Below are 13,136 nucleotides of genomic sequence, written 5' to 3' on the forward strand. Positions count from 1 at the left end.
AGTTTATTACTTGTCACAAAGCATGTTCTGTATCTTCACAGTACAAATTCTTATACATGTTTTATGGCAGACAGCCACAAATTTCACTTACCTTTGCATACAGGTAAATACATGTATATGTGCGTTCTCTGTCAATCAATACATAATGACTGAGATCTCAACCAACTGAAGCAAAAACTACTGAAAAAAGATAGATTTCCTGACCAATTGACTACACCTTCAGATTTTTTTCCCATAATATAAGTGAAACTTGCATACAACAATAGTATGCTGTTGCTTTTAATATTCAGACTCAAAGTTCTATAAACTAGTACTTTTTTGTAGTTAAGCAACCCATGCTGCATCCCAACACCCTCCCAACTTTGTCTCCAAGACCACACAATGCAGGGAAAATGGCATATGTTTTTGGTTTATGTAACCACCAGATGGCAACAGTAATGAGTTTTACGTTTACCATCATGTCAACTGGTGGATGATCGAGTGAGTACGTACGAAAGGAGTGCGGCAACATCCCAAACTTGCGAAAGCAAATGTTGCAAATCACAAAATCCCATCCCCTTTTTGACCCATGTTAGCACTTGTTTTGGGGTGTAGAGCAGCCGGAAATGTCGGTTTCGGTGTTTTTACAACATTTTGACTGTTCAGCATTACGGGATTCGCTAACAAAAGTCGCTCATATGCAGAGTCAAGCAATGTGTGCTCGACAATATGATAGTAAACTAAGTTTTTATATATAGCATTAAATCAAAAGTAAACCACAGTGGCCATTTTGTAAAGAAGTTTATCAGGTTAGAAGTTTACCTGTTATGGAAAATTTTAACTTGGAGATATGTATAGATATGTTACAACTCAAAAAATAAGTTGCTGCATTATGGCTATGATACACTTCAATCTACAAGTGGATTACAAGTTGTAGAGATGCTGGGGTTGCTAGGTATGAAAACATTTAGGTGGCTTGAAGTGCTGCTTTTTGATTTCGTCATTTTATAGCACTACATAGAATTCAGATAACAGTAATTTATTCATTATGTGAAATACAACATTTAGAGACTGTCATAACTAGATAAATAAATATTATCAGCAGATGCAGCTGTTTCTGGAAATATGTACAGTATTACGGAATAAAACTTTGGTTTGTTCCTTCTCAAAAGAATTGTTCAACTTATGCTATTACTGCAGTAAAAGGATGCCTTATATAAGGGGAAGGGAAATTGTAACAGTACTACATTTATTAGTTGTGTAATGAATCATTCACAGATATATTTCTGATGTCATGGACAATGTTGCATACAATTTATGACCAGAACAATTTATATCGAGTACCTGCATAATCTCGACAGTTAAACGTCATTACACATGTTAAGCTAAGCCAATTGGCTTGTATGAGCCTTATGACTTCCCTCCTGGAGTTGACAGTTTTGTTGAGTAGTTGGGATGATACACACTGATAAAGGCATTTTTTGCCAGAACTCCTCTGTTAGTGGATCTGATACCTGAGTACTGAAGAAATGTTTGTAGTTGTACCTCTTTACTGGTGCTGAATTGTATTTCCGCTGATGGATTGTGTCATCTGTGCAGAGTAGCCTGTACATCATGGGTTTATATACACATACACAAACTTATCAACACAACTCTGTATTTGTGTGCACATGCTGGGGGCACATTCAGCTGATCCCAATCACTCTTTAATGTAATACTGGCTTTTAAAAGCCAGTATTGCATTCATGGTCAAACTTGAGCACTGTAGTTCTCCATGTGTGCTCTAAACTGTAGCAACTGCTTGCTGCATTACAGTAGAGAGTTTGCTACAGTTATAAAAGTAAAAGTAAAACAAAAAAAAAAAAAAACTTTTTTGAAATAACCCCTTAGCGCTGTAGTGCTCTGTGCAGGCTGAGTATAAACTGTAGCAACTGTTTGCTACAGATTAAAACATTTTTTTTTACTTAAACTGAAACATAAGCGCTGAAGTGTTGAGTACAGGTAGGTATAAACTGTATTTGTAGCAAACAGTTTAATACAGTTTAAATGAAAAATGGCTTTTTTTAATAAAATATGTTAAAAGGAGCATTGGGGCAGTGCACAGAAATGCGACTTGAATGGCTGGGGCTGGGGAGGAGGTGTGTATATCCTACATGTGACCACCTAGTTGGTGTGCCAATAGAAAGAATGTCTGTTTTTTTTTTTTTTACTTGGGTTGGGGGGGGGGGGGTGAATAGATCTAACTGTAATAAGCTGATCACTTACTTTTTATCTTCACTTGAAGAGCTGATGGGGTGGGGCAATGATTCATAGTGCTGGTTGCTAAGTGAACCAGCTACACGTGTACACAAAAGAAAGAAAAGTGCAGTGGAGCAGCCATTTTGTTGGTGTCTCATACTGCTTGGTTCTCTAAGTACCTCGCTGGTATGCTTTCCATTTGGAGTCTGCAGGTTATTTTTTACTGGGTATTCTGATTTCAACTTCAAATTGTTATACTATTCGAATCTAATCAAATAACATAAATCAAAGTGAAACTCTGTATGTAATTCAGTACTTTAAAGAGATATACACAAGTAAATATGCCAAGTTATTTAAACAGAGGTGTGTACCCTTTAATGGATAAAATATATAGTAATTGTGAAAAAACAGCTGTAGTAAATAACTCTAACTTCACAAGAATGAAATTATCCAACTAGAACTGCTGTTAATACTACCAAATTAACAGTGTTGGCACGTTGTTAAGAAACAGTCTGATAACATGATAAATATAAAACTATAAGTCCACATCTTAGTTAATCACAGGCCAACAAAACCATTGTTCTGGACTGAGTGCAAATTGCAGAACCATCAGAAACAGTCAAAGATTCCAGGAGTCCAAGCTGAAGGAAAGGGGCACATCCTACTCTCTGAAGACCACCAGTGCTTGGCAGTACAACTATTCTGCCATCTAGAGAAGAATATGTGGAGGTGGACAAAGCTAAACTAGCTTTACTTTGAAACTGTAGTAAGCTGAAAAGCACATCTTTAGTGTACGAGGGGATAAGCAAATATACGAAATTAATTGGAATTCTTTAGAAAAAATAAAAAGTGCACCTGTAGAAGCTCAACAGAAGCTTGAGAGTTTCAACAGGATTATTCAAAGCACAAATATAAAATAACACTAAAGGACAACTATGTTCACCCATAGGCTGTCAAAACTCCTGACCTTTTCCTCCTGCATTGCAAAAATATTCTGATGGATGAATTGGAGAGCTCCGAGTTGTACCTTGGTATGTATGTATGCATCCTGCATTGGTGTACCAACCAAGGTTAGATCTCTGCTTTAGTAGCATTGAATACTGGTGCAGTATTTGGCTTCACTGTGACCTTTAGCTAACCCGCAAAAATGATTTGTGTTTATGTGAAGTATTTAATTTCTCCTGCAAAATGCACATTATCTTTCTGTATATCACTGGGCTGTTACTACCAAGTATTAGATGACTTTTTATTGATCTATTTATCTATCTATCTTTGTTTACCAGTAAAGTCCAACTGGGGTAAAATCCTTTTTCAGCAGAGACCCAGGGAGAAAAGCTCCACATTTAACACCAGTTTTGACAATTACATAAAATGTTGTTACATGATATCAGAAGAAATATAAAATAAAGGTAACTGTACATATATGAGATGGGGAAAAAACGCTTTATGTTAAGGCTTCCTCCTCTCAACCTAAGGCTTCCTGCCACTCAACCACAGCCAATAAGGCAAAACAACGTATCCAGCACACTAGTCATAGGTGACTCTATAGTCAGGAACACTGATGTCCCACTCACCAGGCTAAACAAGGAGAAGGTTAATGTCAAGCTGCCTGTATGTTGCCAAGATCCGCCACATAACCCACGCACTCAGGTCACTCCACAACAAGTAGAAATATGACTCTGTCATTGTCCATGTTGGAGTGAATGACCTGAGACGTACCTCCCTGGACTACATGAAAAGAGACATGGAAGAACTCTCCAATCTTGTAGCCCAGGCAGGTATGACCCTAGCCCTGAGTAGCATTCTGCCATCGCCCAGAATGATACCGCAGTACAAGGACAAAATGATTGACTTCAACAATTGGCTAAGCTTCTGGTGTCATTCTAAGGAGATCCAGCATCTGTCTGCTTGGGATGACATAGTCGACGGACCACGATGCTTTGCCAGAGATGGCCTGCACCTGTCGCCCCTGGGATTCCGGATACTGGCTGAGGCTCTTGCCGCCCCTATAGTGCCTTTTTTAGGCAATGTTCAAATGACAAATTCACCACCATAACAGGAACAGGCAAGCAAAAACTGAGGGCAATGCTACTCAGTGCTAAAGTCTAAATCACAAAATGCACTCACTCGAGGCACTCCTTAAAATCGAGAACATCGATATCTGTGCAGTGACTGAGACCTGGTTCAAGGCTCCAGAGACCACCCTTGCACTACCAGGCTATAACACATACCACACTTTTCGGCCATGTAACCTGGACCGGAACACCAAAGGCGGAGGTGTGTTCATATTCATTAAGGATATCCACACCTCCAGGCTAGTTGCTCAGCATAATGTATCTGAGGTTATCTAAGTGCAACTAACTCTGGGCAAAACTGCAATCCAAATTGTAGCTTGCTACAGATCCTCCACCATGCCCCAGGATTACCACTTCTGTTTTCTTGATGTACTGGAAAATATTAGGGTTCATCCAAACACCCTAATAATGGGCGATTTCATCTACCCCACCATTAACTGGGAAAACTACTCGTGTACCAATTCCTTCACACAACGCTTTCTGGAATTCATAAACTCCAATGCCCTGGATCAACTTATCGACACCCTCAACAGGGGCAACAATATCCTAGACCTAGTCATTACCAGCATGAGTGACCAGTGTTCCATACCTGAAGTCAACTCCTTGTTGGTCCGATCCGACCATAAGCTAATCACCCTTGATATCCACATCCCGCCCCCACTCCCCATTAAGGAAACCACGGTAAAAAATTTCTCCAAAGCCAACTTCATACTTCTTAAGACAGAAGTGGTGAACTTCATGACACCCATGCAGATGGGCAATACAGTTACGACTGCTGAATCCTACACAAATGCACTCTATAAGCACTTACAAGAGTGCATGGATCGTGCTATCACAAACAAAACCAAGACGCTATCCTCCAAAAAAAGGAAGCCAATCTGGTGGTCCCCTGCCATAAACAAACTGTACAACAGAAGGAAGAAATTGTTGCAAAAGAGAGTAAAATCCCATGAGTGGAGGAGCTTCCCTGGTCAGCCTCAGTAAGAAACTGCAATCCCTTATAAAATCCTCCAAAGCTAGCTACGAAAACAAAATCGCCACTGATTCTAAGGACAACCACAAAGCATTCTATAGCTATGTCAAGAATCTTAATGGCAACACCCAGATCTGCTCAGAGTTACAGCACAATGGCACGAAAATTACAGAACCAACTGATATTGCCAACATCCTGGCAGATAGGTTCAGTGCTAAATTTACCTCACCCCCTAAAGGGCCCATATCTATACAGGAAGAATGCAGAGTCCCTGTAATCACAACTACGCAAGTAAAAGCTGCACTCTCTAAAGCCAAAAACACAACATCCATGGAACCGGACAACATCCCAGGCTGCATTTTACACAAACTTCAGAACGAACTGGCTCCCCACCTAAGCACCATGTTCAGTCATAGCCTCACATCAGGCTTTGTGCCCACTGAATGGCATACAGCAACAGTTATCCCACTCCACAAAGGGGGAGCCACCACTGATCCCGGGAACTATCGCCCTATTAACCTGATGAGCCTGGTCTGCAAGGCCATAGAATGTATCATCATGGAACTCGTAAACAAAGACATTGGTAACCTCCAAACTCTGGATCCCACCCAGTTCGGGTTTGTGAAAGGCAGATCATGCCTACTGAACCAGATCGACTTCTTTGAGGCAGTCACCAAAGCCGTAGATGAGGATAAGGTGGTTCACACAGCCTAGCTTGACCTCGCCGAGGCTTTCTACACCATTCCCCCATTCTGGAATTACAGCTAAACTCACTAAACTAGGTATAAATCCCTACATCACTAGATGGGTTGCCAATTGGCTCACTGACAGAACCCACACTGTAAAAGTTGCACACTCCAAATCTGACCTCAAACCAGTGACAAGTGGAGTACCACAGGGTTCAGTCCTGGGACCTCTCCTGTTTGGTATCTACTTCTCTGAAGTACAGGCTAACAGAAGGCCTCTGGCTAATGAAGTTCGCAGATGACTGCAAACTAGGAGCCATAGTCGAGTCCCCAAATGATGTGGAAATCCTACAGAAGGGCCTCGCTGAGACAGATGCCTGGTGTCAGAGCCATGGCCTCAAGCTCAATGCCAAAAAGTGCATTGTCATCCCCTTTGGTAAAAACTCTGTACCCATGAACTACTACATAGACTGCAGTCTACTTAACACCGAATGTGTGATAAGAGACCTTGGGACCCAGGTGGACAGTAGTCTGTCCTTTGATAGTCACATCGCCACAGTAGTCAGGAAGCCCTTCTACATGGTACACCTCATCATAAAAGGGTTGTCATCCAGGAAAAAAAGAGGTCATTGTTCCCCTCTACTCGACACTCATTAGACCCGTTATAGAGTACAATGGCCCTTTTGGAATGTACCTCACAAGACATCTGCAGCAGCTGGAAAGGCCACAGAAGTACCTCACAAAGAGGATTACTGGCCTCAAACAGATGCCCTACACTGACCGTCTCAAAAAACTCCAGCTTTACTCCGTAGCATATCGCCTACTCCGAGGTGATCTCTGCCTAACATATAAAGCTATGTCAAACCCAGAGCTATTGGACATGCTACACCTAAAGAAATCCCAGTCCCTCCGAGCTACACATTCTAGGGACCTAAACCTTGTCACCACAATAAACAGGACATGCTGGAGGGATAGATTCCTGTCCCAGAGACTTCCCATACTCTGGAACAGGCTACCCATTTATGTCAAGCAAAGTTCTTCATTAGCACTCTTCAAGAATAATTTTGATGAGTGGATGGGAAATAGGAAATACACCCCGGGGATCACTTCTGTATCTCTGCTCGACAGTGGCACAGTAAAATAACTTTCTTGGGTGGCGTAAGCCAAGGAACCTTGTTGGCTAGGCTTACATAGGCCCTCAGGCCGATAGCCTAGTACCTACCTATGAACCTATGTAGTACTGTAATTTACTTCCATCTTATAACATTACAGCCTTCTGTGATAAATCACATGCACTTTGTTATAATCATTAGAGAAATGACAACATATATAATTTAATCAGTATGAGGCATTTTGCTGTATTTTTTTGTTAATCTCTGTAATCAATCGTGGGACAAGCAAATAGTTTTAAACTTGCAGTATAAGCTGAACTCTGGACTTGTAATCTTTTGTATGCTGTAATTGTCCAGATGACGTTAAGGGCTCTTTGGGCATGTACTAATTTTAGCCAAGTTTTGGATGAATGAAAGCTGGCTATAATTATCACATTCAGTTTTGGCAAAGATTTGAGGTTGTACTGGTGTGTGTGTGTGTGTGGGGGGGGGGGTTGTGAAGTTTATTTGCTTATTATAATTCCGTAGACATCCATAAGTTTAAATTGCACTAATGTTCATACATTTTTCTTAAATGCCATTACAGGACTTGCTCTCTCATATGCTGCATGTGGACCCACAGCAGCGGTACACAGCAGAACAAGTGCTAAAGCATTCCTGGATAGCTTGCAGGGACCAGCTGCCACATTTCCAATTAAACAGGCAAGATGCACCACATCTAGTAAAGGTACAAAATTCATTTTTGTGTTAGTTCTTTTACATATTACCTGTTAAAGAACAACTGATACTTTTTTTCTGCTTTAAGTATTTTGCTGATGTTTGAAACATTTTTATTGCTTCGTATTTTCAAACAAAAAGTGGTTAGCTTTATTTTTAAACAAAGGTGATCAGGAGCACATGCACACCTAGAAGCTCTCTGACATCATTTGGACATGCTTCCTTTTTTGTATTGTCTTTTCTCCACCTTGCTGCCTGTCAGACCTCCAGCAAGTGATTTGTGAATCTTTTCTTTGTGGGTTTCAATCTATCAATAAAGGTCTTTATCCAGGCAGGCATAAGGGTTTTTGCAGTTAAGGTGCTAACCTTTTCACTAGCAGTTAATGCAAGTGCTCACACACAAGAGGATCTGCTATAACTTCCCTTGTGGATATGCACATTCCTGCACGTGCCTCATGAAATTTATCACATGAAAGAAGTTTGGCATAGCCAATCAAAAATCTCTAGACCATATACCATAAATCTCTTCTACAGTACCTGTCCGCAATATAGCACACCAGTTCAGTTCCTTCCTCACAGGATGAATGAGCCGATGTGCACCATTCTCAATTGTCCTGTTCCACCCAGTTCCTCTATTTATCAAGCCACAGTTTTTGGTGTTTATCTTGAGATACAAGGATAATGGAAGCTTTTATTTTTAATTGTGAGTTTGGAGCATGTGTGAAAGTGCAGTCTGAACCTGTTTTTTTTCTTCAATGTCTATGTTCCCCTTCTTTGACTTTGGAAGTTTTCACCCTGTATGTATGAGCCTAGACTGAGAGTACTGTGAACCTATATGAAAGTGCAACTGCAAGTACTGAAGAAGACCATGTTAGCAGCATGACAGAGATCGTTATTTAACATAAATGGTTTTGTAAACTAGCTGTTTAAGTTGATGAATAGGATTTTTTTTTCTCCAGACTCTGTGCAGTACTAATCTTTTATGTGACAGTGTTCTGGTACAGTTTCAGGTTTACTTTTAGAAGTTAATTCAGGCTACATTGTATGTAAGAAACAAAGTTTATTTGTGTGCAGTTATTTATATGCTTGTAAAACTGTCCTGTAGCAGTGGTCCCTTGAAGTTATTTAAATATTTGATAGTATAAATTATTGATGAAGTGTAACTTTTCCTAGACAAGATGCTTTTCTTACTGATGTGCTATTTTGTTGCTAAACTGTCTTTTGCAGGTTTCAGCACAGTTGTAACATCACCTCACCTGATACAGGCCTTAAGTACTTGTAATAAGAACAATGTGATTTGGGTTGCGATATGATACAAAATGGTAACGCTGAGCATTTTAGATACTGCAGTTTGTGAAGAGATTACTCACAGTCTTGCACAGCACTCGTATCTGATGACTAGTGTGATCTGCATCACAGCACTCGTATCTGATGACTAGTGTGATCTGCATCACAGCACTCGTATCTGATGACTAGTGTGATCTGCATCACAGCACTCGTATCTGATGACTAGCGTGATCTGCATCACAGCACTCGTATCTGATGACTAGCGTGATCTGCATCACAGCACTCGTATCTGATGACTAGCGTGATCTGCATCACAGCACTCGTATCTGATGACTAGTGTGATCTGCATCACAGCACTCGTATCTGATGACTAGTGTGATCTGCATCACAGAACTTGTATCTGATGACTAGTGTGATCTGCATCACAGCACTCCTATGTGATGACTAGTGTGATCTGCATCACAGAACTCGTATCTGATGACTAGCGTGATCTGCATCACAGCACTCGTATCTGATGACTAGTGTGATCTGCATCACAGCACTTTTATCTGATGACTAGTGTGATCTGCATCACAGCACTCGTATCTGATGAATAGTGTGATCTGCATCACAGAACTCGTATCTGATGACTAGCGTGATCTGCATCACAGCACTCGTATCTGATGACTAGTGTGATCTGCATCACAGAACTCGTATCTGATGACTAGTGTGATCTGCATCACAGCAGTGCCCAGCAGTGTGCTATACAGATTTTTGCTACATTGTATATTGTGCATGCCAGTTTTCTCAAACTTTGTTGTTGTAGACATATGGTCAACAGTGTATAATATATCATAGGTTCATAGGTGTTTACTAGGCTAATGAACACAAGGGCCTTTTTTAGCCTAGCCATGCATTCCAAATAGCTGACAAGATGTTCATCGTGCATACAGCTGCAGTCATAACAGATGGGTTTTCCTGCCGTCAGGCAGGTCCTCGGTTGGCCGAATTCCAAAGTCTAGGTCCAGCGTCGGTTGTCGTCGCTTCTTCCCTGACGTCAGTGCGACAGGGGTATAAAAGAACCAGCCGACGCCATTTTCTTCAGTCTCTTTCTTGCCGCGCGGTGCCCGAAGCAGAAGCAGTTCACAAGTGCCGGTCGGCCAGCTCCTGAGATTACGAATATTTTTCAACCGAAGACTTCTTGAAAGCTAAGTACCCCGTTGGGGAAACTTTTCTTGCCTCAGACCGATGTCAGACAAAGTTAATAATTGCATTTCATGTGGGAAGCAAATACCGCATAAGGATTTCCATTCCCTCTGTATACCTTGCTTAGGCCCAGACCACGACGTCTCGGCCTGTCGTTTTTGTGCTACATTCAACAGACGCACTATTAAGCATCGGGCGGAGTTCGCCCAACACTATTTTAGCAAAAAGTTTAATTACAACATGTCGTTGGATACTCCGACTCCAATTTTGAGTAAATGACGTAAAGATAAGGACCGACATACGAGGTCCGCAACTTCTACCGACACCACGCTAAAGCCGACTACATGTGCTCTGGTTCTCAACGAGGCACCTACGCAGCCCCTGACTACCAATGACACTTCATTAGCGGTGTCTTCTGTGCCCGAGGTCGCAGGCTCTTCGGCCCACACCCGACTACAGATACCGAAGCCACTCTTGGTGGGGAAACTCAGAGTTCAGACAGGCCTGCCACCTCTCAAGGTGTCTTCAGGCCTTCTTCTTTTTCCATTAAGGCTTACACTAAATCTAAAGCAGCCATGCATTCTAAAAGACCAGCTCCACAGGGCCCCTCTCAAGGCTCCATGCCTAAAAAGCAGATGCTCAAAATGGCTGAGGATTTGATTACACTTATCAGGGGTTCTCAACCCCCCTCGGACAAAAGGCCCAGAGTGGAGGAAGAATACCCTTCCTCGGACCAGGCCTCCATTACTTCAGAACATTCTGAGGCCCAGGAACATTCTTACTCCCCTTTCGAAGATTCTGATGCAGAGGAGTCCATTCCCTCTGTCTCCTCCCCTGAGGATTACTCTTTTGGGGAAACCTTGGATACTTTGAGGGAACACTTCCACTGGGAAGGCCAAGAGTACTCAGACTCCAAGAAAAGGCTCAGGGATTTCCTCTTGCTCCCTCAGCACAGGCCTCTGGCTATACCTCCTGTCTTAGACATACTAGATGATGTGTATTCAGAGGCCAGCCTTAACCCAGATTCTTTACCTCCAGCTCCAGTCAAGTCTGACAGGTATTACCGGGTTCCTGATTCACACCAATTCCTATACAAAAGCCATGCAGCTGACCCAGAAACTATTTCACAGGGTCCCAAGGGAATTAAGGCCTCCACTGCCAAAAATCCATTACCTTCAGAGAGAGATTCCAGAGCTTTAGAAAGGTGGGGAAAAAGGTATACACCTCGGCCACTTTAACCATGAGGGCATTAAACTGTCAGTTCCATATGTTAAAGTATCAACAGTTTTTGTTATCTCAGTTGAAAAGCAAAATGTCACAACCTGAACAACCAGACTTGAATGAGTTGCAGGATTTGTTGCATAGTGCAGAGCAAGTGGGTAAACATACCTTGCAATGTGGTTTTGATGCTTTAGAGGCCTCTTGTAGAGCTGCTGTTACAGGATCAGTCATACGTAGACATGCTTGGCTCAAAGAGCAAACCTTAACAGATCATGTCAAAGCTAAATTACTAGATGCACCTCTTCAAAAAGATGTATTGCTTGGTGTTAAAGCTGAGGAGGTATTAAAGAAAATGGAGGAAAAGGCAAAATCAATGCAAACAGTGAAAGATTTCCTACAGGTACAACCGCCACGTTTCAGTAGAAATTGGCCTTCAGAAAATTGGTCCTTTCCAGCCACGGACATACCTCAAAGAGGTAGATACAGGCGCCCAAGGGGTAGAGGGCAATCTCAAGGATCATTTAGAGGCAGACAATGGCAAACACCTACACCAAGAGGGGGTGAGGATAGTTCACAGCCATTCAGAAAGCAGACCCAATGACTTTCCCCTTTGCATGCCAAGCAAGGCTCAAATGGCAGCACCTTTAGGCGGAAAACTGGCATTATTTTCGAAAAATTGGCATATTGTCACAAAAGACAAATGGATCCTGGACATTATAGACAGAGGCTACAGATTCCACTTTCACACCCTTCCAAAAATGAGAGGCATGCCAAACCTGCCACACAATCAAAGGGCAGAGGCACAAAAACAAATTTCAGCTCTCATGGACATGAAAGCTATTCAAGAGGTATCTGCACAAGAACAGGGTCAAGGTTTTTATTCCAGACTATTCCTGGTACCAAGGAAGGGCAAAGATTGGAGACCTATTTTGGACCTATCCATCCTAAACACATATTTACTCGTACCAAAGTTCAAGATGCTCACATTACAGCAGCTTCTTCCCATGCTGGGCAAGGAGTCTTGGCTGGTAACATTGGACCTCAAGGAGGCATACCTGCATGTCCCATTCAGACAAGATTGCAGAAGATACCTCAGATTTCTTGCAGGTTCATCCCATTATCAATTCTCTGCATTGCCCTTTGGCTTATCTACTGCCCAGAGTGTTCACGAAATGCCTGGCATCAGTAATTGCCTTCTGCAGACTTCAAGGGATACAAATATACCCATATCTGGACGACTGCCTGATCCAAGCGGACAGCAAACACACTCTTCTGAAACACCTTGCGTTTGTAATAATGTTGTTGAAATCTCTGGGATACACAGTCAACAAAAAGAAGTCAAGACTAATACCCTCTCAAACAATAATTTTCCTGGGTGCCAGCTTAGATACAAACACCCAGATGGCCTACCTCACGCCAGAGAAACAAGGGCAATTAACTCAATACTTCAGAAAACTGACAACCTTCACCAGGCTGACTGCAAGGAAAATCCTGCAGGCTCTGGGATTCATGGCATCTTGCATCCTGCTAATCCCATGTGCAAAGCTGCATATGAGGAAACTTCAATGGTACCTAAAAAACTTATGGTCTCAACACAGCCACAGTTTGGAAACAATCATACCACTGATTCCATGTCTTCAAAAGGAATTTCTGTGGTGGGCTC

At 42.0% G+C, this 13,136-nt stretch overlaps 1 protein-coding gene across 1 annotated transcript in view; it reads left to right on the top strand.

Annotated features, from left to right (window-relative positions):
* Positions 1 to 13,136, top strand: part of RPS6KA6 (ribosomal protein S6 kinase A6) — a 1,361,734-nt gene that overhangs the window by 1,325,680 nt on the left and 22,918 nt on the right. Inside the window, exon 21 of the mRNA XM_044057140.1 lies at positions 7,650 to 7,790. Within this exon, the coding sequence (XP_043913075.1) occupies positions 7,650 to 7,790 (141 nt within the window). The remainder of the gene's footprint in view (positions 1 to 7,649; positions 7,791 to 13,136) is intronic.

This window comes from Protopterus annectens, chromosome 15.part0, assembly GCF_019279795.1.
Source record: "Protopterus annectens isolate FY-2018-M chromosome 15.part0, PAN1.0, whole genome shotgun sequence".
NCBI classification, from domain to species: domain Eukaryota; kingdom Metazoa; phylum Chordata; order Ceratodontiformes; family Protopteridae; genus Protopterus; species Protopterus annectens.